This window comes from Malus domestica, chromosome 08 (genome assembly GCF_042453785.1).
Source record: "Malus domestica chromosome 08, GDT2T_hap1".
In the NCBI taxonomy this organism is placed as follows: Eukaryota; Viridiplantae; Streptophyta; class Magnoliopsida; order Rosales; family Rosaceae; genus Malus; species Malus domestica.
In genome coordinates this window covers 3,481,141-3,507,577 of record NC_091668.1, presented here as the reverse complement: position 1 = coordinate 3,507,577, position 26,437 = coordinate 3,481,141, and the positions used below count along the sequence as shown (strand labels likewise).

The 26,437-nt window shown below is 39.5% G+C and overlaps 1 protein-coding gene across 2 annotated transcripts; it reads left to right on the top strand.

Annotated features, from left to right (window-relative positions):
* The first annotated feature begins 2,770 nt into the window (after window positions 1-2,770).
* Window positions 2,771-25,817, top strand: LOC108174489 (glutamate receptor 2.8-like). Of its 2 annotated transcripts, XM_029106717.2 has the most exons (11): window positions 2,771-2,966; window positions 3,276-3,366; window positions 3,559-3,629; window positions 3,888-3,986; window positions 4,124-4,200; window positions 8,986-10,933; window positions 20,634-21,102; window positions 22,446-23,824; window positions 23,917-24,229; window positions 24,325-24,734; window positions 24,978-25,817. In XM_029106717.2, exons 7-11 carry the CDS (start codon window positions 20,820-20,822, stop codon window positions 25,560-25,562), a joined length of 2,970 nt encoding a protein of 989 aa, XP_028962550.2. In that variant the 5' UTR covers window positions 2,771-2,966; window positions 3,276-3,366; window positions 3,559-3,629; window positions 3,888-3,986; window positions 4,124-4,200; window positions 8,986-10,933; window positions 20,634-20,819; the 3' UTR covers window positions 25,563-25,817. The 2 variants fall into 2 exon arrangements, with proteins under 2 accessions (XP_028962550.2, XP_028962551.2); XM_029106718.2 differs by lacking the exon at window positions 8,986-10,933.
* Window positions 25,818-26,437: the final 620 nt, after the last annotated feature.

Here is a 26,437-nt window from a genome sequence, read left to right as displayed (position 1 = left end):
AATACCACTAGACCGTACTACTACAAAAGTGGCTTATTGTGTTGGAGACTAGTGGCGGTTTTATACAATGTACTGTCAGATAAGACATTTTCGACAGCCTGTTTAAATGTCGGATAACAAAGCAGTATTGTTGCTTATAACCGACAAGACTTGCTTTTTGTTTTTTAAATATTTTCAAACTTGCTTCGGATAGCTTAATGTCGGCATTACTGTCGCTTATAACCGACATGACTTGTTTTTTGTTTTTCAATATTTTCAAAATTGGCAGTACTGTCGCTTATAACCGACAGGACTTGTTTTTTGTTTTTTTTTAATATTTCAAACTTGTGTCGGATAGCGTAATGTCGGTTTTATCTGACGAAATTGGCGTGAAATATTTGGGCATGAATTTTCCCGCTAGTTTTGCACGCGGAATTGGGCAGAGTGATGTCAATGGGCCCAAGGTGGTGTCGGTTTTAACCGACAGAATTAATATATGATGTCGGTTTTGTCCAACTCTAGTTTTCTACCCTAAATAAAAGCCTTCTCTTCCCCTATTTCCTTCATGCGCCGCTTCTCTCTCCTTGTTTCTTTCTCCATCACCTACCTTCGAAACAACACTATTCTCCCTTCACCCTACCTTCGAAGCATCCCCGTGGTTCTTTTTCCACTACTCCTCAAAACTTTCAATCTATTTTTTCTCTATTTATTTTCCAAAAAAAAAAAAAAAAAAAAAAACCATCTTTGCAGAAAATGTTTAAATTTTCTCTGGAATTCTTGCTCATCCCTAAAATTTTCTTTTTGGGTTTGGTCCTCAAGTCGCGAATTTAAAAAGGTTTTGTCTTTCAAAGGAGGTGGAGATTGGTTATACAGCAGCAACATGTGGTGTTGTAGTGGAGCAGCTGCTCGACAAGAATCCTTACAACTCTGACATCTTTTCCGATCTCGAAAATTACGTCAACGAGCAAGTATGTATCTCTCTCTTTATTGATGGAAATCGATACTTGGGTTTGATTAATTTTGATTGAATGACTGGTAATTTGGTTGTTTTAGGTTTCTTCACAAATCGAAACTTGGGTTTAATGCCAATCTCTGCCTTTTTTGCCTCTATCAGGTAAATTTGAGAGTTGAGTTGAGTTTTTTTCTTTTAGATTAGATTTTGATTTAGAGTCAATGCATGAGTGATTTTTTTTTTCTATTGTGTTTTGTTTTGATTTGAAAATTATTGCAAAAGTGAAAAAAAAATTATTTGAAAATCCATAGTTTTCTGCAAATTTGCTTAATTGGTCTTTAATTTTCTTAGTTGGTTTTCAATTTATATTCTATGATTTACTGAAAATTTGAACTTTGTTAATTATTTATTTTATTTAATAAAAAACTGGAATAGGCTTTTTATATATATATTTTTATTATTAATGGTTAGTGGCGTCGGTTATGAGCGAGAAAAATCTGCTTTTTTTATTATCCGACTGGAGTTTCAATGTCACTTTTATCCGACACTAATGTCTTCTTTTTTTTTTTAAACACTTTCCTTTTTCTTGACAAATTAAGGGAACTAACCGACAGCAAAAGCCTTTTCATGACGCTAGCAATGCTGTCGGTTCTTTTATCCGTCATTACATGAGTTTCTTTCGGATTTTTCTTTAATATCCAACATTAATAGGTTTTTCTTGTCGCTTTTTAAAATGCCACTGCTAGGTACTTTTGTAGTAGCTATACCTTTTAAATATACTACATTACTTCTTTTTAAGACAAGATATTGCTACGCAGTAATAAGGAGAGGGAGGAATTCCAAACTCAAGTACAGTGATTGCAAGGCTAAGGTCCTATCCATCAGGATTTTGCAATTTACTTGGAAATTGATAGACAAGTGTTTTTTTTTTTTTTTTGCTTGAAATTTTTTTAACCATCAAATTAACATTTTGACAACGAATCAAAGAGAACATTAATTGGCATTTGTTTTTTACATTAAGGCATCAAGATACACACACACACACACACATACATATATTTATATTTATTTATTTTTAATAAGAGTATCTTATCCATAAAGTGATAGGATATTAAAAAGTGGAACTGTATACTGTAAATTATTTAGCAATTTTCACTTCTATCATTTACAAAGATTGAAATTTTCAAGAGACATTCATGGTTTATAAAATGACGATAGTCTAGAGTAATGACCCCGGCAAGACCAAGACCACAATAATGCAGAATTCTATCACATTTTTCATAATTTGCTTTTTGCAGCCACTATCCCATTTCAGAATGAATTGTTTGTTATATAATTCCAAATTTCCATGAATGATTTCAAGAGTTAATTTTAATTCTAAATTTAAAATCAACTGGCTTTTATTTGTAAGTTTTTTTTCAGTACAAGAGATATTCTACACTAATTTACAATAAGGAGAGGGGAGTATTTAAACCAGAACAAAGTGGAGTTGAAGAGAAAGACGGACCACTAGAGCAATCTATCACTTAAATTCTAAGTCGATCACCCAAACCCCTTATTATTCAATTCACATGAACTTTCTGTAAACCTAGCAATGTCAATTTATCTTGTTCTATTGTAAAAGAAATTATTGTATAATTATTCATTGAATTATGTTAGCATTAGTGACACAACCCGACCTGGAAAGGTCGAAGCATGCTGGTTGTCACCGTGAGGTGACGTCAGGCCCGGCCCAGGCCCAGTGCAACCGGGACGGGTGTCCGGGGCCCAAAATTAAAGGGGGCACCAAAAAAGAAAAACCCACATAATTAGTATAAAAAAAAAAAAAAAAAAAATTCCAGCCGATGTTTGACAAAAGAGTTGAACGACCCATCCCCCAATTAACCCTACCCATTTGCCATTGCAATCTCTCCCTCATGGAAACTGGGCCGCGGACCTCATCACAGTCATTGAAGCCGGCACGACTTCTGCGACGATGACCTCCATCACCTCCGTGGAGTTGATTTCGTAGTCTTTCGTTACCTTCAGTAATCAGGTATGCTTCACTTTGCAAACCCTCAAATCGACTTTTCGAATTTATTTCCCTAATTTTCTGTTCCCGTTTTTAATTGTATTGTCATTCTAGGGTTTCTGGGAATTTGGGTGTGCTGTACAGAGTATAGGGGTGTATTTATCAATTGCTGTTACATGTTTGCTATTATAACTTAATTAGGGTTGAGAACTATAATTTTGAGAATAAGTTTGCAAATTGGCTTCCTGTTGCGTCGAGAGGGCATGAGATTATGGTGTATTTATCAAAGAAACTTTATATTAAGTTATTAACTAGAGCTTACTTCAATTTTAGGCGGATTATGTTCAAGAATACAGCAGCTATGTGGGATTTATGAGGGATGGAGCACAGTGGTTTGTGGAGAACACAGACATTAAACTTGTTGGTGAGATATATATATTCGCACTTATGTTATTTTTTATGACATGTAGTTTCTAACAGTCTGCGTGTATGATTAGGGTAATATAATCTTATACTGAGCTCTTCTCAGTGAGATATAACTGATTATTTTGCTGTTTATGGTATCATTTCTGTTCTTTCTTTTGAAGCTGACGTGTTCGTCTTTTGTTAAATATAGGAATTGATTACTTATCCGCTGCTGCATATGATGATTTGATTCCATCCCACCTTGTTTTTCTAGAAGGCAGGGTAAGAAAATCTTTATTTGACAAGAAATGAAAGGGTTTTTTCTTTAGTTCATGATTATTTTAGCTGGATGAGTTCCAGTTGGTAGATTGTTGAACAGTGGTAAATGCAGAACCAAAAATAAAGGCAACCAAGTTTTCGTGTTTTTTCAAGACTCAACCTAACACTGCTTTGCAAGTGGTTTCACCTTTCCTTTTGCCACATGCTTTGGTTTTGAAGCGACCATACATCAACTCATGATTAATCCCCTATTTGTTGCAGGAAATGATGACCCCCTCCAAGGAGAAATAGCATGGAATAGGACGCCACGAGAGCTTGGTATTTCAGCTTATGCTCTTCAACAACTTGGTGGTTCACATGGTATGCAGTTGAGATTAATTTAGTGGGATATGTTATTTTACATGATTGGATGAATATCTGGTTGGATTTGGGATGTATTGGATGTGTATTTAATGCGTTATGTGATTGGTTTTCTTTTTCTTTTTTCTTTCTTGCAGCTGCTACACCAAAACAAATTAGAGAATTAATGAAGGTTGATGGGCTTACTAATGATGAAGTCAAAAGCCATTTGCAGGTTTGAATATGTGATTATCCATCTGTTTTTAATCGTAATTTGGCTGATGTGAATAAAATTTTATACATACATGACAGAAATTGGAAGCCATTTTGCATGCTATTAGTGGTGAATCTTTTTACACATACATGTGATTATCCTCGTTAAATATATTTTTTTTAAACATGTATTTTCGTATTAAAAAAAGGGCACATTTTGAGCTTTTGCACTGGGCACCAAAAAACTCAGGACCGGCCCTGGGTGACGTAACCATAAGGGTAACTGATGCAAAAAGTGAATAAAATTAAAACTAATTAGAACTAAACAGTGAAAGAGTGCGCAATTTATTCAGAGCGTAATAGACAGTGAGACTACGAAAGAGTAGTCAAAGCAACCAAAGTACACTTATTACATAATAGTGATAAGCTCGTACGTCTAATAAAAGGAAATGTCAGAACTATCGTGATTCCTCGAGTGCCACAGAGAGTACAGCTATCTAGGTCCTGGAGGGGCGAAAAATAAAGTTGAGTGGGTCAGCAAAACAATGCTTATAAGAAAACATTTATCTTTGAATATACTAACCCATCGCCGTAAAACAAGTATAGTTTCCTCAAAACATACTACGTAAGTATGAAATCCAATATATCAGCCATATAACCAGAAATATGCCAAGTAAATGATGTATCATATGCCACAATAATAATCATGTGATAATCAATATAACTAAGTGCTCATCCATCTAAGCTGACACACAAGTTCGAACAGATGGTTTCTGACACGAACAGAACTGGGTGTAATCAATATGCTCTAGTACTACGATCACGTGAAGACTGGTGCAAAAGCACATCACATACAAGTCGGATCGCCTAATGCAATCTACCCAACAAGACTGGCACCTAAACTTGGATCCAAGGTGAGCGAACGGTGCGGATGTGAACATACACATGAAGGACTGGCCCTGGCCCTGGCCCTGGGGCGAGTACTAACACCGGGTGCAGCAAGATGAACATGTACACAAGTACGTATGAATGCCACGACAGTAATATCATAACCATATAACAACATTTATCACAATTTATATCACAATAATGATACTAGGCAAGATAAGCGTAAAAGTGAAATAAATACGCATTTATGGAAACTATAAATATATATAGGTATAAAACAACTGCCCATTCACAAGTACGTCGCTGGGTCGTAGCCCCCGAGCCTAGCTTGGCCTCGAAAATCCTCGGAATAAGTTTCCCCTATATGTGAAATAACTAAATAACATTAATTAAAGCACACAACGGAAACCTAAATAAAACGTCCATAGTTTGCTCAAACCTAGGGTATAAATATATGAAATTGATCTACTCGACGATACGAACACACACGTGTCAACCACGCGCCGGCCGGAGGCCAGACGCGCCCCCACACGCCGTCTAAAGGTTTAGTCCACGCGCGCCCACACGCCCCCGCGAGTACACTGTACTCGCCTTCTTCGCGAAAATCTGTAGTTTTGCAAATTTTTGGCCCAACTTCCAGAGCCAATAACGAGCTCGATTCTCAACCAAATTCACTTCTACAAAATCCAAATTAAAGCTAGAAATGTGATCTACCGATCCCAATTTACAAAAAGTTCGAATATAGTTCGTGTTGTTCAGAAATTTGGCCTGAAAATGGCCAAACGACCACGGCTGAAATTTTCTAGAAAACTAAAATTTTCTTCCTAACTTTCAGAGTTGATTTCTAACTCATTACTTAACCAAACTCAGTGATTCAAAAGCCATTTTGAAGTTAGGAATGTAGAGAACAAGTTTGTACCTAGAAGAAGTCCAGTTGTGGTCGAGGTTAACCAAAAAAATGGTTTGAAAGTGACTAAATGGCCACGGTTCTTGAACGAAAAACTTCGGGTTCTCCTTCTTCTCGAGTTTCTGGGTAAAACCACACGTTCAAAACACAAACAAAGGATCAATAACAACCCATAGAAGTGAAATGAAGGTTCTAAGGGTTTCTCAAGGCTTACCTAAGCCATGCATGGCTTGAAAACCGTAGTATCGAACTCGCCGAGTCGGACCTTCCGAGTTGGACGTTCAAAACTCGGTCAACACTTGAACCAGGGGTATGGTCGTGATCGTGGGACTAAGATGAGCATGATGATGTAGTTTGTTTGTTCAATCTATGAGCTTTGGAGCTCGTTCATGGAGTTGCAGAGGAAGAGAGAGTTCACGGGAGAGAGAAAGAAGAGAGTGAGGTTTTGAAATTTTCTTTGCTTTTTCTGATAGAGGGGGACAGAGAATAAAGAAAAGATGGAATAGTTGAGACTGAATGATGAAGGGAAGTGCACGGGTAGGATTTAAAAGGAATCCAAGGATAGCTTTTTAGATTGGGTAGAGGAATACCCAAGAAAACTTTGAGAGAGACCCTAAGAAAAGACTTAGAGTACTTGGATCTAACGGAGGACATGACACAGGACAGAACACAATGGCGTTCTAAGATTCATGCATCCATTATCAAACTAAATATCTCAACATTTGCATGCATGGCAATTTAAATCATAATTTTCATATAAACGCATTTTCTGGGAAAAACAGTTGTATATAGGTAGTACGAAAACAAAACTGCCCACTCACCTGTAGTTCGCCCTACAACTCCCTAGCACAATACGTCAAGGCGTCATGACGATCGGCGCCTAAAACAATAACCAAATCCAACCTCAGAATTTATATCGATAGAATATATAACTTATATAAAATACGTCACTACGTAGTTCGATCTGAAAGATCTGCAACTCAGATTTTAAATCCATAACTTCCAGAGGTCCACAATATATCTCTAGGACAACATCCTAAAATTTCATTACCATCCAACTGTCGGATCTCCGTCAATTTCCAAAACTAAGTGACGGTTAACATTTTATTTTATGAACTTACAACTCCAATTCCGGAAGATCCGTAACTCGGATTCCCAATCCGTAAGTTCCTATAATCCTCAAATATTACGTATTACAACGTATCAAAGTTTGGTGACGATCTAATGGTTGGATCGTAAATTCACTTTTTTTTTTTCTTAACCACGAATCGTAACCAACTTAGGTTCAATTACTCAATAACTTCTCATACGGTGTTAAAATTGGGTATATGAATATACCACAATGACCTACTTGACGTCACGGACGTCGTAATATTTTTAGAAAAAATTTCTGATGTGGCACGCGCCCCCACGCGCCAAGGAACGGTACACGCGCGCCCACGCGCGTCTTCTTCCTCGCGAGCTCGCTGGACTGGTTTTTCCGGTGGCCGGAAAACTGGGCAATTTTCAATTGCCTTGTTCTCCTTCGTTTCTCAACCATTTTCTTCGTATAATATATCAATTTGAAGCCAGAATCACAATAGACTAGTTTCAAGGTCTAAAAATCACGAAATCTCACCGGAACAATTCCAAGAAAACCGGCCAAGGTTGAACCCAGTGATCCCGACGTCCAAAACCTTCAAACGAAGCACTCCGAGCTTCCTTGGGACCTCACTAAGCTCACTACAAGCTTAGAATTCCCTGAAAATCAAGAATTTACGTGTGCATGAACAGTATCATAAAATGGGAGTTCGGGTTTCACGTGATTCCAAGGGTTTCACTTCCTAAAACTAGTACCATTCAACTCAGAATATCAAAAGGATGAAGAATCATACCTTATTTGCTTCGATCTGTGAAGTTTAGAGGGTTCTTGGGTGAGGCCGTACAATTCGAGAGTGAGAGAGAGAGAGAAGTCGATGGGGAAGAGAGAGACACAGGGGAAAGAGAGAGGGATGAGGTGTATGTGTGTGGTCCAACCACAATCAAAAATCTATTTCTTACCACACAAAACACAAACCAAAATTTAATCTACATAAATATAATTTCCAAAAGTTTATGAGATGTGTGCATTTAGTCCAAAATATATCACACACACACATACCTTAGTCACGTTAAGGTCATTTTCGTCATTTCACATTCCCGATATAGAAATCCCGGGACGGGCTGTGACATCTACAAATCAATTAAACTCCATAAAAATCCATGAATTTATAAATCTATTAAAATCTCTCAAATTCACAATTGAATACACCTTTCTAAAGTCTTTTAAAATCCTTTCAAATCCTCATTTGACTACACCCTGACGTCAAAGTACAAAAGTTTAATATAATAAAAAATAAATAAATAAAGTAATAAAAATTTGACGCATCGAACCCTCGCGTCCGTCACACACACACTCTCCTCTCCCTTGCTATTTTTTAAATTGAACACTGACTATTTCTTAAATTGAACACAAGTACTACACTATTTCTTAAACTGAACAAAGACTGTTTCTGAAAACTGAACACGGTACTCACTATTTTTTAAACTGAACACTGGTACTATCACTATTTCTTAAACTGAACACTAATACTATCACTATTTCTTAAACTAAACACTAACTATTTCAAAAATTGAATACAAGTACTACACTATTTTGAGCATATGATTTTGTCAAGGATATAGTCTCCTTAGTTCATTTACAAACTCACGTGTGAACCACTAAATGAGATTACACGTGAGAAGACGTGTTAGCAATCCCACATTGGTAGGGTAATGAAAAAATACTTCACTTGACACTCATGTCACATAAAAAAAATAAAAAAAATTGCAAGTCACTGCACCAATCCGAAGACTAAGGAGGAGGATTATCTACCCGCATATTCCCATCTTCTTCCCTCCCCTTCTCTCATAGATTGATTTTTGTCTTATTATCTCTATAATAAAAAATTAATATAAGATGTTGACGTGACTTAATTGTGATCGTTCAAATAGAAGGAGATTGAAGGGTAGAGAGATTATGAGAGTAGAGTCCTCCTCCGAAGACTAAAATCTAGAGGAAGAAAACGTAGTGGCCACTCTACCACACACTTGGTGAGCAAATATCTGTAACTTTTTTTTTTTTCACAAGCAAATATAAATGCATCCTTGATTTGTCAAAAGCTAGACTTGGACAATATAAAACTCACCAGTCAGTAGCCTGTGACTTAGTGCCCCTCCTTCTCTCCCAGAAACTCCTGAACTTTTGAAACCTTCTCTGTCGTCGACTCCTTTCTCCGGCTTGGGATCGGCGGCAACCCAGTGCCCATCCCTCATCGCGCTCCTCCCTTTTTCCCTTTCTTCCACCCTCTGATTCCTCCCTTTCTCCCCTTCTCTCCCCGTTTTTTCACCCTTCTCTGTCTTTCATTTTCTTCAACCTTCTTTTACCTTCATTTCTTCCCTTCTCGCCCTCCGTTTTCACCCTACCTCTCCATCCCCCCTTCCTCCCCCTACTCCATCCCTTTTTTCACTTCTCCAAACCACCATGGTTGATGATTTGGATTTACTTTTTATGCATTTAGCTTTCAGCTTTTTTCTCTCTTGAGTATTTTGTATTTACTCTGAGTTTGGTCTCAGTTGTCCCTGTTTTTATCTCATATTTGGCTTCTATGCCTTGATCCTCTCCAAATATCGCTCCTCACTGTGAATTTACAACCATCTACCATTGCTGCTAGTTTCATTGGGTGTCACTTCCTAGGCTCTCCTCCGGAGGTGTACTTTGGTGGCTCGTAGCATTTAAAGGGCATTTTACACTATTTGGTAAGATTATGGGAACGCTCTCAGTGCGGTTAGCTTGCCTACCCCTATTTTCCGTTCATCCGTTTGGTTCTTCAGCCCTTCTTCAGGGTGATGGCGTAGGATCTGCAGTTGCGGTAGTGCTGCTTTGTAGAGGTGGCTGCTTTACATTTTCCTGTGTAAACTTTTCTGAGCCCATTTCATTGTATTTTTCTTTTATGAAGTTGGGCTTTTACTTGGCTTATCTGCATTCTCCTATTGAGTTGTTTTTAAGGAAAACTAATGAAAAGGGCTTGAAAACTTTGAGTTTTAATGATAAGGACAAAATAAAGGGTAAAGTGAATAGTACCAGGATTGACTTTTTAGTGTAAAAATGTGGTTTTTCGTTAAAGTGAACAGTACCGGGAGCTTTTCGTTAAAGTTCCCTTTTTTTTATCTTGGACTGGCTTTCTCTGGAAATTTACTTTGATTGACCAAAACCAAAAGACTTGGACAATATAATATGAGACAAATAGTACCTTTGAATTTTCAACTTTTAGAGACATCCCGTACCCATTGATTTGGAAAATCCAATTAAAACCTTCACCAAGAAGAAGGGTGAACATAAAATCCCTACCACCATTGACAATCTGCAAAAAAGAAAAAATTTTGATCAAATAATAGATTTTGTTAAATTAGATATTAGATTAGCCACTAGAGTTTAAAACTATTTTTTGGAGATGCTGATAGCATGTTACATGCTATCACTGCCAATGGATTATGGAGTGTTGGATGCTTCCTTTTACTTGTATTAATTTATGTAATCAACAAATAATTAACCCAGTTTAGAGCTTTAAATCCACAGTTTCTAAGTCTATTTAAATGAACTCCTTTTTACTTGAAGTCATGAATTGCAAAGCTTGAAAAATTTCCCAAAAAATTTCAACATGGCCAAGAAGGCTAGCTGCAGCAGCTACCTTTTTGCTTTGTTCTTATTTTCTACGACTACTTTCCTGGCCATGGCACAAAACAATAAGACTACCCCAGTCCATGTGTGGGTCTGGGTCTTGACTTTGATGCCTTGTATGGGAAGATGGAGCTGAGCTGCATCGAAATCTTAACTACAAAACCATGCTTGTTCTGCACAAAAGGAACTTCCCTTTAGATGTTGTTGTCACAGCTTCTGCAGGTAATTCTATCTCTTTTCTCCTTGTTCATGTTTTGTTTTTGCCCCTTCCATTTAATCCCCGTCTGTTGAACGCCTTGCATAATAGTTAAACAATAATTTATGCCCGCGCGCGGTGTGGCAAGTTGAAAAATTTGTCAAGTAAATTTAAAATTTTAGTAAAGGAGGGGGAATTGAACTTAGGAGTTTGAGTGTTGAGGTGATGTGTATCTTTCTGCTTTGTATCTATCACTCTAACCATCAAGTTAAATTTTATTATTTTGACATAGCACTCTCTCAGTTGTCCTAAGTTTTGCTTCCATGAAGTCATATTGATGACAACTCCGCCTATGTCTTACATGGCCGGTCCCAAGCCCGGATAAAGGAAGAGGGGGAGGGCGTCAGGTAGTCGACAGCCGGCACTCCATGATCACGTCGAATCCTTATGAAAATGAATCCAGAACAAAATCGCGCTAAAGCTAGGGCGTCACCCGTAAGTGGCGCGCTGTGTGGCCCAAGCACAGTGATAAGTGAGCAAGGGTCGCTGTATCTCCATCGGCACCCGGATGCAGTGTTAAATGAGCAAGGGGGCCATAGAAACTTCTTTTCGAACGACTCCACTCAAAGTTGTTTGGGAGCATATGCTCCTATCAACTTTACCCGGGACACACAAAAGAAGTACTTTGATCCTATTAGACGGGGGATGGTGAAGAAGCTAGGACAGAAGGGTAGAGTTCAAGAGAGCAAAATGCGTTTAGGAACGTGGAATATAGGAACCTTAACGGGAAAATCTATGGAAGTAGTGGAAGTTATGGTGAGGAGAAGGATAAATATTATGTGCCTACAAGAAACTAAGTGGGTTGGTAGTAAGGCAAAGGATCTAGAAAACTCAGGGTTTAAACTTTGGTATTCGGGCACAAATAGAACGAGAAACGGTGTTGGCATCATCGTGGACAATACCTTGGTACAAGATGTTGTAGATGTCAAGAGGGTAGGAGATAGAATCATGGCAATCAAGATTGTAATAGGACAAGAACTTATCAATGTGATTAGTGCGTACGCACCTCAAGTAGGGTTGGATACGAGTTCGAAGGAGAAATTTTGGGAAGATCTTGGAGACTTGGTGCAAGGAATTGCTCAGACGGAGAAGTTATTTATAGGAGGAGATTTAAATGGACACGTGGGCAGGGAGACAGGCAACTATGGAGGTTTTCATGGTGGCCATGGTTTTGGGGAGAGAAACGAGGATGGGGAAGCTATCTTGGATTTTGCAATGGCATATGATCTCTTCTTAGCCAACACCTTCTTTAAGAAGAGAGAAGAACATGTGATCACCTACAAGAGTGGGTCGTCAAAAACACAAATAGATTTTCTTCTAATGAGGAAAGGGGATCGTATAACTTGTAAGGATTGCAAAGTTATACCAGGAGAGAGCGTGGCTAATCAACATCGCTTGTTGGTGATGGATGTACATATCAAAAGAGTAAGACAAAAGAACAAGACTTGGAAGTGCCCAAGGACTAGATGGTGGAATCTAAAAGAAGAAAAACAAGTCATTTTCAAAGAGAAGGTAATCACCCAATGTGTGTGGGATAGAGAGGGGGAAGCTAGCCAAATGTGGGATTCCATGGCTAGTTGTATCCGAAAAGTAGCAAAAGAGGTATTAGGAGAGTCCAAGGGCTTTGCCCCACACAAAAAGGAATCTTGGTGGTGGAATGAGGAGGTACAAACAAAGGTGAAGGCTAAGAAGGAATGTTGTAAAGCCTTATACAAGGAGAGGACCGATGAAAATGGTGAAAGGTATAGAAAAGAGAAGCAAGAGGCGAAGAAAGCTGTCAGAGAAGCTAAGTTAGCGGCTTACGACGATATGTATAAACGACTAGATACCAAAGAAGGAGAGTTGGATATCTATAAACTATCTAGAGCAAGGGAAAAGAAGACAAGGGACCTAAACCAAGTGAGGTGCATCAAGGATGAGGATGGAAAGGTTCTTGCTACAGAGAACGCGGTTAAAGACAGATGGAGAGGTTATTTTCATAATCTTTTCAATGAAGGACATGAAATGAGTGCTTCTTTAGGGGAGTTGAGTAACTCAGAAGAGTGTAGAAACTACTCTTTTTATCGTCGAATCCGGAAGGAAGAAGTGGTTGTAGCTTTGAAGAAGATGAAGCATAAAAAAGCAATAGGCCCAGACAATATACCAATTGAAGTGTGGAAACTTTTGGGAGAGACAGGTATAACATGGCTCACTGACCTTTTCAATAGGATTTTGAAAACGAAGAAGATGCCAAATGAGTGGCGAACGAGCACTTTGGTGCCTATCTACAAGAATAAGGGCGACGTACAAAATTGCATGAACTATAGGGGTATTAAGCTAATGAGTCATACAATGAAGCTCTGGGAGAGAGTCATTGAGCATAGATTGAGGCAAGAGACACGGGTTTCGGACAACCAATTCGGGTTCATGCCAGGGCGCTCAACCATGGAGGCAATCTATCTCTTACGAAGATTGATGGAAAGATATAGAGATGGGAAAAAGGATTTACACATGGTCTTTATAGATTTGGAAAAAGCGTATGATAGGGTCCCAAGAGACATTCTTTGGAGGATTTTAGAGAAGAAAAGAGTACGAGTAGCATATATCCAAGCTATAAAGGATATGTATGAAGGAGCAAAGACTGCCGTAAGAACTCATGAAGGACAAACCGAAAGCTTTCCCATAACTGTAGGATTACATCAAGGCTCATCCTTAAGTCCTTACCTTTTTGCGTTGGTAATGGATGAGTTAACAGGACATATTCAAGATGATATTCCTTGGTGTATGCTTTTCGCAGACGATATAGTGTTGATAGATGAAACTCAGGAAGGGGTAAATGCAAAGCTTAACCTTTGGAGAGAAGTGTTGGAATCTAAAGGTCTTCGCCTAAGCCGATCAAAGACAGAATATATGGAGTGCAAGTTCAGTGCAAATGAAGGCCAAAACGAGTTAGGGGTGAGGATCGGAGATCAAGAAATACCAAAGAGCGACCGTTTTCATTACCTAGGATCTATCTTGCAAAAGAACGGAGAATTAGATGGAGATCTCAACCATAGAATACAAGCTGGATGGATGAAGTGGAAGAGTGCATCCGGCGTGTTGTGTGACCGCCGTATGCCACTGAAGCTCAAGGGAAAATTTTATAGGACGGCAATAAGGCCGGCGATGCTGTATGGCACAGAATGTTGGGCGGTGAAACATCAACACGTACACAAAATGGGTGTAGCGGAGATGAGGATGCTTCGTTGGATGTGTGGGCACACGAGAAAGGATAAGATTAGGAATGAGGATATCCGGGGTAAAGTAGGAGTAGCCGAAATTGAAGGAAAGATGAGAGAAAATCGGTTACGGTGGTTTGGACATGTGCAAAGAAGGCCTACTGACGCTCCGATTAGAAGATGCGACTATGGGACAGAGGTTCAGGGCCGAAGGGGTAGAGGAAGACCTAGGAAAACTTTGGAAGAGACTCTAAGAAAAGACTTAGAGTACTTGGATCTAACGAAGGACATGACACAGGATCGAGCACAATGGCGTTCTAAGATTCATATAGCCGATCCCACTCAGTGACTTGGATTTTCCAAGTCTCCAACTGAGAAGTTTTCCTCACTCGGGAAATTAAGGGAACATTACCCCAACCTACATGCTCCACTCAGAAAGCTTCAACATACAAGCTTCAACAAAAGAAAATTCAAAGAACTTAGCGAAGAAGGCTTTGGTGTATTTAACACAATACGTTGAAATGAAGGAAAGCTTATTTATTGATATCCCCGATAAGCTACAAATATGTACATATACATGAGTCAAAATAAACACACAAGAGGGAGCCTTCACAAAGGTTGCTTAGGAGAAGTCTCAGCAGTCGGTAGAGCCCCAGAAAGAGAAGGCACCGGAGGGGGATCATTTGGAGCCTCAGTACTGGACAGAACCCTAGAAGGAGGAAGCATCAGAGGTTGATCATTCGGAGCTTCATTACGCGGTACAGCCCCAGAAGACGAAGGCAATAAATGCCTTTGGAACAAACCCACAAATCTCTGATGATCAAGTAAAACCTGACCATCAGTTTCCTTCATTTGGTCAAGCTTCCTCTTCATGTTTGTAGCATAGTCATGTGCGAGCCGGTGCAACTGTTTATTCTCATGCTTGAGCCCTCTAATCTCCTGTTTGAGACTCATCACTTCAGCCGCCAATGATTCAACTTGGCGGGTTCGAGCAAATAGGCGTTGGGCCATATTAGACACAGAACCTGCACACTGAACACTGAGAGCCAGCGAATCCTTAACAGCTAACTCATTAGACCGTTTGGAAAGTAGTCTGTTATCTTTGGGAGTGAGAAGGTTCCTGGCCACCACCGCAGCGGTCATATCATTCTTCATCACGGAATCCCCAACGGTAAGAGGACCAGTAGGGGAGACGAAGGATGGGCGCCATATGTTGTCTGGAGAAGGCGGGGCTGCCTCTTCAACAAGGTTCAAGTCAAAACGACGGTCGGAGGGGCCATACATTTTCAAAGGTGTTGAAGAGAGAAGAGGTCGGACAAATCAAGATCTTAGAAGTGCAAGAATGAAGCTTCTACTGGTGGAGATTCAAGTGTGCTTTGGAACTTAATGCCAGCCCCTATAAAAATCTGCACTCGACGGAGCTTCAAAAATCGAAGAGGCGCCTGCTCAGAAATCGAAGAGGCGTTTGCTTTCTCAAAAGCTGGGCTGCTTAGAGATCACGAGGGTTGATCTCAGAAATCGAATAGGCGTTTGCTTTCTCAAAAGTTGGGCTGCTCAAAGACCACGAAGGCCGATCTCAGAAATCGAAGAGGCGCTCGCTTTCTCAAAAGCTGGGCTCCCCAGAGACCACGAGGGCCGATCTCAGAAATCGAAGAGGCACCTACTTTTCCAGCCTTGTCAGCACCTGTCACACGCACACTCAGCTTTGCGGAAATTATGGGCATTCTGTCGAAGACTTCTGGGGAAGTAGAAAACACATGAATCTTACTATTCAATCACCCACTTCCCACACGCAACAATAGCTCATGGGTACCACAGATAATTTTGCCAAAGTTCTCTGCCAAAGTTGAGCACGTGAAGCTTGCAGCTCCCACTACATCGCTCTGACCAAGAAGGGTAAAAGAATAGCAAAGAAACAACACTAACAAAGTTTAGACCCATAAATTTTGAAGGTCTAGCTACCATATTATTACCCACAAGGGTAAAGGAACAGTACCACTGCTGGATAATTGGAAAGTCCCTGTGTGTCAACCTCTGTGCTTCGTGGCAAGGTAGACTAGCAAACATGCCCAACCTTTACTCACATTCGAGAAAACACTCCCAATAAGATTGCTTGCTCCAAAATCGAAGAGGCACCGTCCTCCGAATCTCGAGAGCCAGACTCCTAACATGACTACTTTCTTAAAAATCGAAGAGAGGGTAAAGGAACAGTACCATTGCTGGATAATTGGAAAGTCCCTGTGTGTCAACCTCTGTGCTTCGTGGCAAGGTAGACTAGCAAACATGCCCAACCTTTACTCACATTCGAGAAAACACTCCCAACAAGATTGCTTGCTCCAAAATCGAAGAGGCACCGCCCTCCGAATCTCGAGAGCCAGACTCCCAACATGATTACTTTCTCAAAAATCGAAGAGACACTACTCCCCGAATCTTCGAGATCCAGACCCCCAGCATGATTGCTTTCTCAAAAATCGATGAGGCATCGTTCTCCGAATCAATCGAAGAGGCGCTCGCTTTCTCAAAAGCTGGGCTGCTCAGAGACCACGAGGGCCGATCTCAGAAATCGAAGAGCCACCTACTTTTCTAGCCTTGTCAGCACCTGTCACACGCACACTCAGCTTTGCAGAAATTATGGGCATTCTGTCGAAGACTTCTGGTGAAGTAGAAAGCACATGAATCTTACTGTTCAATCACCCACTTCCCACACGCAACAATAGCTCATGGGTACCACAGATAACTTTGCCAAAGTTCTCTGCCAAAGTTGAGCACGTGAAGCTTGCAGCTCCCACTACATCGCTCTGACCAAGAAAGGTAAAAGAATAGCAAAGAAACAGCACTAACAAAGTTTAGACACATAAATTTTGAAGGTCTAGCTACCATATTATTACCCACAAGGGTAAAGGAACAGTATCACTGCTGGATAATTGGAAAGTCCCTGTGTGTCAACCTCTGTGCTTCGTGGCAAGGTAGACTAGCAAACATGCCCAACCTTTACTCACATTCGAGAAAACACTCCCAACAAGATTGCTTGCTCCAAAATCGAAGAGGCACCGTCCTCCGAATCTCGAGAGCCAGACTCCCAACATGACTACTTTCTCAAAAGCGAAGAGAGGGTAAAGGAACAGTACCATTGCTGGATAATTGGAAAGTCCCTGTGTGTCAACCTTTGTGCTTCGTGGCAAGGTAGACTAGCAAACATGCCCAACCTTTACTCACATTCGAGACAACACTCCCAACAGGATTGCTTGCTCCAAAATCGAAGAGGCACCGCCCTCCGAATCTCGAGAGCCAGACTCCCAACATGATTACTTCCTCAAAAATCGAAGAGACATTGCTCTCCGAATCTCGAGAGCCAAACCCCCAGCATGATTGCTTTCTCAAAAATCGAAGAGGCATCGTTCTCCGAATCTCGAGAGCCAGATACCACAGACCACTTTTTCAAAGTGCTCTGACAGAGTTAAAACATGTGAAACTGGCAGCTCCCACTACCGTGCTATGACCAAGCAGGGTAAAGGAATAACATTACTACTTGTTGTTAGGGAGACTCCTATATATGTCGACCTTCATCCCCAACGGACAGGCAGACCTGCAAAAATGCTCAACCCTTCATCATATCTGAGAGGGCACTCCCAACGAAGCCTTTCGAAATATTCAGCTTTCTTTCCCCCCGATAATACCTCTGCAAACAAGCTATACTAGAGCAAGAATATCTCATATCATCAGGGTTAAAAGCAAGAGTATCCCATATCATGCTTTTTCCCTGTCTTTTCCTTTGGCCTTGTTTTTACCTGCAAGACAAGGAGAAAGAGAGCAATCAGTCAGCACTTGGAATCAAGCTTCCAGCTAGGAACTGACTGCCTGGAACCCCTTACCTGATTACTTACCTGGCATTGCTCTCGAGTACTCATCTTCAACATCTTATGTTTCCAGGGAAGATTCCGCATCTGTTTGAGGAACAGATAGGGCAAGTGCGAAGGATACAAGGAAGCATGTGGAGACAAGCGTAACAGCACACGTGCCGATACATCCATTACTCTGTCAAAAGCAAAAGTATCCTATATCAGCAGGGTGGAACGTACTCTAGATTTGATGGACTTGTTTTGACCCTCAAATTCTTCAGTCGGCTTTATACTCTGGAGGAAACCAGAAAACCCTCCAGCTCAGTTCAAGAATAAGCCTGTGGAAAGTTACTTCTTCAAAAGCAAAAGTATCTCATATCATCTCTTCTCATTTTTCTTCTCTTTATCCTTCATGCTGCTGCAAGATGGGGAGAAGGTGAACAATCAGTCGGAGCTCTGATTGCTTACCTTGTCTGTCACCTCTTTCAGCAGACCCCCTAGCTCGGCGACTTGCGGGACTCCTACTACATGGTTTGTATCGCGCTTGACCAAGCCTGAAACTACAAGTAAGCTTCAAGTGAAATTGATACATTACCTTGTGCATCTCCACCAGTTGAAGATACCACCCCTGGATGAAGGAAGAGTACTTCCAGAGAAGATGCCACATCTACCTATGAGACAGATAAGGCAAGTCAAGACGACACCACACTCCGATACTTAGAAGTTTCGTGATTACGAGATCATTCTCCCACAATATTTCCTAATGTCATTTGTACTAAATCATTCACTTGTACTCACTAAAGGAGAGCTTGAACCTATGTACTTGTGTAAACCCTTCACAATTAATGAGAACTCTTCTATTCCGTGGACGTAGCCAATCTGGGTGAACCACGTACATCTTGTGTTTGTTTTCCTATCTCTATCCATTTATATAATTATCCACACTAATTACCGGAGCAATCTAGCGAAGATCACAAAAAGCGACCGTTTTCGCTACCTAGGATCTATCTTGCAAGAGAACGGAGAATTAGATGGAGATCTCAACCATGGAATACGAGCTGGATGGATGAAGTGTAAGAGTGCATCCGGCGTGTTGTGTGACCGTCGTAGGCCACTGAAGCTCAAGGGAAAATTTTATAGGACGGCAATAAGGCCAACAATGTTGTATGGCACAGAATGTTGGGCGGTGAAGCATCAACACGTACACAAAATGGGTGTAGCGGAGATGAGGATGCTTCGTGGGATGTGTGGGCACACGAGAAAGGATAAGATTGGGAATGAGGATATCCGAGGTAAAGTAGGAATAGCCGAAATTGTAGGAAAGATGAGAGAAAATCGGCTCCGGTGATTTGGACATGTGCAAAGAAGGCCGACTGACGCTCCGGTTCGAAGATGTGACTACGGGACAGAGGTTCAGGGCCGAAGGGGTAGAGGAAGACCTAGGAAAACTTTGGAAGAGACTCTAAGAAAAGACTTAGAGTACTTGGATCTAACGGAGGACATGACACAAAACCGAGCGCAATGGCGTTCTAGGATTCATATAGCCGACCCCACTTAGTGGGAAAAGGCTTTGTTGTTGTTGTTGTTGTTGTTGTTGTTGTTGAAGTCATATTGATGACAAATGAATTAACAGTTGTTTATTCACATCAAATAAGAACTTTTTTCTAAAGTAAAAACAGTAACCTTCAAGATATACACAGGGATGAGTAATGACCTATATGAAATTACTGTCATTCATGTAAGCAAGAAGTGTGTCCATCAAAATCTTGACCTGCACAGATTTACTGCTTTTCCCTGTACAGAAAAAACATGAGTATCTAATGATTCACAGAACAAAATATTGGGTAGTGGCAGATTATGTAATTTTGGTACAGAAAATGATTAATTCTAATACATATAGCACCAAAATTATTATAAAAAAAAAAAGTTTAATCAAATCTCTATAAGACATAGATGTTCAGTCTACAAAATTTAAAACTAAAGCGCTTATATCAAAAGATTCCTTCATTTAATTCTTTATTATTAAAATAATTCAAATATGTAGATATGAACGTTATCACATTGAGTAGATCAGTGAATATGCTCCTCTAAGCACTCAAGTTCGAATTTCCTTTCATAATTTAATTTACTTTAAAGATAAAAAATATCTAAGACTATTCTTTATTATAGGAAGTCAGTTTTGCATTAGATTATAAATAGGCAGTTCCCGTCAATTAAACTTCTACATCCGTAATTTTAAATTCTAGTTTGGCTGCTTTCAATGTAGCGAAGAATGCTTCAACTTTGAATTAAGTGGTGGAATCTAAGACTATTCCCATTTAGGCATATTTAACTACAAATAATATATGAGTCTTTAAGCGTAAGAAGTCATTCATCTTATTTACTTGCAAATTACAGTTTTAAATGAAAAATAAGTCAAACTATGATTTTTCTTCCGAATTACCAAAAGACGACAACAATAGAAATGAATATAAGAAGGAGAATAAAAATGAGTACGAAAAAAATTATTGAGAGAGTACCACAAAGTCAATAAAAATTAGTTTAATTTCCCATATAATATTGTTAATATATTCAATGTACATATCTTAATTTTCATAGTATATGGTTACATATTTGTTCTGGCCGTATAGATTGGGTCATGGCGACGACGACCGGCTGATTCTTTGAGAATTTCACAGGGACTTTTCCATGTGTGATTTTCCAGGTAATTTTCATGTGTACCTACTCTGCATATTCATTCATATATTTATATGTATATGCTTTAGCTTCACAAATAGATGTTACTTGCAAATTGAGAAAGCATTCGTTCCAATAACATGGGTGCCGTCAAGAAACTTTGTATAGTCTTTTTTTGCTTTCTCTTCCTCTTGTCATGGATTTTCAATGTGGCTACGGTTGCGGCGGTGGAAAACACAACGATCCAAGTGAATGTGGGTGTTGTTGTTGACCTCGATCAACCCAGTCAGAGCGGGAAGATGTATTTGAGTTGCATCAAAATGGCCATCGAGGACTTCTATGCATCTCATGCTCACTTCAAGACCAGGCTTGTTTTGAACACTAGGGACTCCAAACAAACTGTTGTTGGTGCAGCTGCTGCAGGTTCTCTCTCTCTCTCTCTCTCTCTCTCATATAATGATCTCCTATTGTAATGAATGACACATGCCTAGAGTGTGCTATAAATGAATTTGTTTAAATAATTAGTGTAACAATTAACAAATTATGTTAAAGGTGCGTGTGCAAAACCCTGCAATTTTCGATCTCACGTGTTTAACAAGACAAGGGAATGTGAGCAAGAGGGGAAAACGGCATGTTTTTCAGTTTTGTCTTTTAATTATATTCTTCAAACCGTGTTAGGTAGCTGGTCCCGTCAAGCTTTGTGAATTCTTCAACGGAAAAGGATCCTGGGGATCCTAGGGATCCCGTGATCATGACGTTCATCGTACATCGTGCAGTCAGAAATTATTTTAAAATAAAAAAATTAAATATAAATAGTACCTAACAAAAACTGACCGCACGATGTACGATAAACGATCACGATCACGGGATCCCTATGATCCCCAGGAAAAGGATCCAACGAGGATCCTTTTCCTTCTTCAACGACCAACCAAAATGTTGTCTCTTTGTAGATTCGAGGTATTAGTGAATATTGACATCGTTTTGTACGGATAAGGATCCTCTTCGGGTCCTTTTTGTAAAAATTCTTAGGATCCTCACATCCTATCCATTCATAGTATATCATATGGTCAGCTTTCGTTAAGTACTATTTGTGTTTAATTTGAAATAAAATAATTCATAATGATTTTTCACCGTACAATGTACGATAAACAGATAGGAAATAAGAATTCCTAGGATGGAATTCAAATCCATTTCGTATGTCATGTGATCATAATTAACTGTGCAATTTATAAAGGTTTACAGTCCTTTTGGTATCCTACTAAAACAATTTCTTTTATTTTTTTAATTATTCTTAAGACCAGAACAATTTTTAGTAAGACTCAAAAAATTGTTTGGTGTAAAATTCAAAATTATTTTTTAAGTGTTCACAATCAAAAAAGAAAAAAAAAACTTTTAACTCATTGGTGGAGCTAACGGATGTAAGAGAGATAGGGGATCTGGCGTGAGAGTAGAGATAGAGGAGAGAGAGGAGAGAGAAAGAGAGTGTGTGGAGAGTGTGTTGAGTTTGAAACACTAAAAAAATGATTGCTGTGTTTTTAATATATAGGCTATTTTTTAAGTTGATTTTGAGTTCAATTTCTGAAACAGTCCTACCAAACAAGGATTCTTGACCTGAAACTCAAAAACTATTTTTGAGTTAAGAAAATTGAATTCAAGCTGAATATCAAACATATCTTTTAACCATTTTAACTAGAAAAAGAATGTCTAAATGTCTAATATCATCAGATTAATCACTCACTCTAGTCACATTTTTTATTGGGACACAGCTCTAGACCTGATAAAGAAGGTAGAAGTGCAAGCAATCCTAGGCCCAGTGACATCAATGCAGGCTAGCTTTGTTGTTAATCTTGGAGACCAAGCTCATGTACCCATTTTATCATTTTCTGCAACAAGCCCCTCTCTTACTTCACTCCAAAGCTCCTACTTCTTCCGAATCACACAAACCGACTCTCACCAAGTGAAGGCCATAAGTGCCATTGTTAAAAACTTCGGATGGAGACAAGTTGTGCCAATTTATGTAGACAATACGTATGGCGAGGGAGTCATACCCTTTTTAATTGATGCATTGCAAGAGGTTGATGCTCATGTCCCTTATCGGAGTGTCATTCCCACATCAGCTACAGATGTACAAATTGAAAAAGAGCTTCACAAGTTAATGACAATGCAAACTAGAGTCTTCATTGTGCACATGTTGCCCAAACTTTGCACCAAGCTATTTGCCAAGGCAAAAGAGGTAGGAATGATGAGAGAAGGCTATGTTTGGATAATGACCAACGGGGTAGGAAATCGTTTATGGTCAATCCCTCCAGTGGTTCTGAATTCAATGCAAGGAGTATTAGGTGTGGAAACTGACGTTCCAAGCACAGAGGAGCTTAAAATTTTCCGAAAGCGGTGGAAAAGAAGATTCCAACAAGACAATCCAGCCATCATCAATGTTGATGTCGATGTATTTGGATTTCGGGCTTATGATGCAGCTTTTGCACTAGCCTTTGCAGTAGAAGAAGTTGGGTTTAATAAAAACTCTGATTTCCGAAAGAGGAATAATTCCGATAACACAACAGATCTTGATACCTTCGAGGTCTCTCAATATGGTCCCAAACTTTCACAAGCCTTATCTAATACTTCATTCAAAGGCATAGCTGGTGACTTCAGGCTTGACGATGGGCAACTTCAGGCATCAACATTTAGGATAGTTAATGTAAATGGTGATGGAGTAAGAACTATTGCATTTTGGACACCAGAAAATGGTATGGTAAAGACACTGAATTCAGCAAACACAAGCATTCTTTCAATTTCAACTTCCAAGTGCAATCTTACAAGCATACTTTCAACATCTAAGTGCAATCTTTCACCGATTATATGGCCTGGAGATTCTTTCTCCGTTCCCAAGGGATGGGATATCCCAACAAATGACAAGAAGATGAGAATTGGAGTTCCTGTAAAGCTTGGTTTTAGTGAGTTTGTTAAGGTAACCAAGAACCCTAGCACTAACACAACGGAAGTCACTGGGTTCAGTATTGATGTCTTTGAGGCTGCAGTTGAAGTACTACCATACGCTCTTCCTTACGAGTTCATTCCCTTTGAGAATTCTGATGGAACAATGGCTGGAACTTACAATGATTTGGTCTATCAAGTATCTCTTGAGGTAAACTTATATGTCAAAATAAACTATCGAGAACTGATTTCATTTTGGACCCGCAATTTATATTTTTCTCTGGTTACATCTTTTGTTGACAGAAATTTGATGCTGTGGTGGGAGACACCACAATTAGGGCAAACAGGTCTTTGTACGTGGACTTCACGATGCCCTACACAGAATCGGGGGTAGTAATGGTTGTGCCAAGCAGAGACACCAGGAGCAAAAATGCATGGGTTTTCTTGAAGCCTTTGACATGGGACTTGTGGCTTACGACTTTTTGTTTCTTCATCTTCATTGGTTTCGTCATTTGGGTACTTGAACATCAAATTAATGAAGATTTTCGCGGCCCTCCCTCACATCAAGTTGGCACAAGCTTTTGGTTCTCCTTCTCCACCATGGTGTTTTCACATAGTAATTATCGATCCCTTCACTAGCTAATTTCAAAATAAGTAATTTTAATGGCATTCACTTATGTTTGGTACACTTTTTTTAAACCACTTTTACAGGGGAGAGAGTGGTTAGCAACTTGGCCAGATTCTTGATGATTATATGGGTGTTTGTTGTGCTAGTTCTGACACAAAGCTACACAGCTAATCTAGCATCGCTATTAACAGTTGAACAACTCCAACCAACTTTCACGAATATAAAGGATATACTAAGAAAAGGGGAGAATGTTGGATGCATGGAGAATAGCTTTGTTTGCGAACTCTTGATGAAACAAATCGGTTTCCATGAGTCCAAGCTTAAGGGTATGAATTCTATGGAAGAATGCGATGAAGCTCTTTCGAAGGGGAGTGGAAAGGGTGGTATTGCAGCTGTTGTTGATGAAACCCCAAATATGAAGCTGTTCATTGCGAAATATTGTTCCAAATATACCATGATTGGTCCAATCTTCAAAACTGATGGCTATGGCTTTGTAAGATTTCTCTCTATTATACATAAGGAAATGATTTAGACACACCTTTTTTTTTCCTTATGCATGCATACCACTGTTTATTTTTGCACCTTGATTTATTCAACTCAAATGTCATAATTAAACATGATGCATGAGGAGAAAATGCGTGCACGGAATTCATTTTCCTTATACATATATGTAGACATCTACGCACATGCATTTATAAAAACGGGACTTCTTTGAGGCGATCACTTTAATTGGCAGGTGTTTCCAAAGCGTTCTCCTCTTGTACCCGATATTTCACAAGCAGTCCTAAGCTTAACGGAAGGAGAAAAGATCATGAAAATTGGGAGCAAATGGTTCAGTCAAGAAAGCAATTGTGAAGATAACTCCAGGATTCCAAGGATCTCAAGCAACACTCTTGGTCTTGAAAGCTTTTGGGGCCTATTCCTAATTGCCGGGGCGGCTTCAATTCTAGCTCTCATCATATTTGTAGCTTCCTTCTTTTACAAGCATAGGCATGTCTTGGAGCAGCCTGATTCCAGAACTTCTTCGAGATGGAGAAGGGTTCGAGCCATGGTTGAAATTTTCAACGAAAAAGACCTCAACTCCCATACTTTTAAAAGCCGTCAACAAGAAGAAGGAATTGCGGGGGTTGGAGAAGAAGTTAAGGCCTCACCTAATAGGAACTGGCCTGAAAGTCCATTCAGCTATGCAAACGACACTGATAAGGTTTTTGGATTCTACGAAGGGCAACAAACGCCATCTACTACTAGTCATGGGTCGCCGGAGCTTACTATCACTGTTCAAGAAATGGGCACATATACGATGGACTCTATAACTAGTTAGGAGGGATTTTTCAATGTGCCTGGAATATGGGCACATAAGTAGAGAGCAATGTTCTAAAAAACGCTAGGCGCTAGTCGAGCGGCGGGCTAGTGCCTAGCGCCTAACCAGCTAGGCGGGATCTAGGCGGCGTAGATGGATTTAGGTAAATTTCTTGTATATTTTGTAAATAAATGCATATTGACACTTACAAAAAATTATACTTGTATGAAATCTATGGATAAGATAATAAAAAAATGATAAAATGCTAAAAGAGTATTCAACAAGTCCAAAATTTAAAAACACATTAAGCATATATGTCATATAACTATAGTGAGGAGTATTGTAGGATGACAAATGTACAACAAGTTCACAATTTTAACCACTTAGACTTAGATAGGATTTTTTTTTTTTTTAAATTTCATAAAAAAATTAAAAAAAAAAAAAAAACCGCCTAGCCCCGCCTAGGCCGCCTCCTAGAGCCAATCCGATTTTTCCAACCAAGCCTAGCCCGCCTAGGCGGCCGCCTAGAGCCGATCCGATTTTTCCAACTGATTTGCAAGAAAACACCTCGGCTCACCACCGCCTAGGCCGTTTTTTAAAACAGTGGTAGAGAGACACTTAATAAAAAAATTCCCTCCACTCGTATAATAACACATAGCGTTATGCCTAGCTTTCCTACCACATAAAAAAATCTCTTGCTAGTTAGGACTTCCAAATTCTAGACCATCGCAATTAATCTCTCTATAAATAACTTTCTTTGGACAATTAATTGAACATATGCAATCAGTCTTCGCCTACTTTTATTTGTGGATCGAAAAACGCACAGGAAACCAAACAGCCGAATGCTAATTTTCTACATATAGTTTGAATCTTCTAGCTACAGCACAGTATTAATT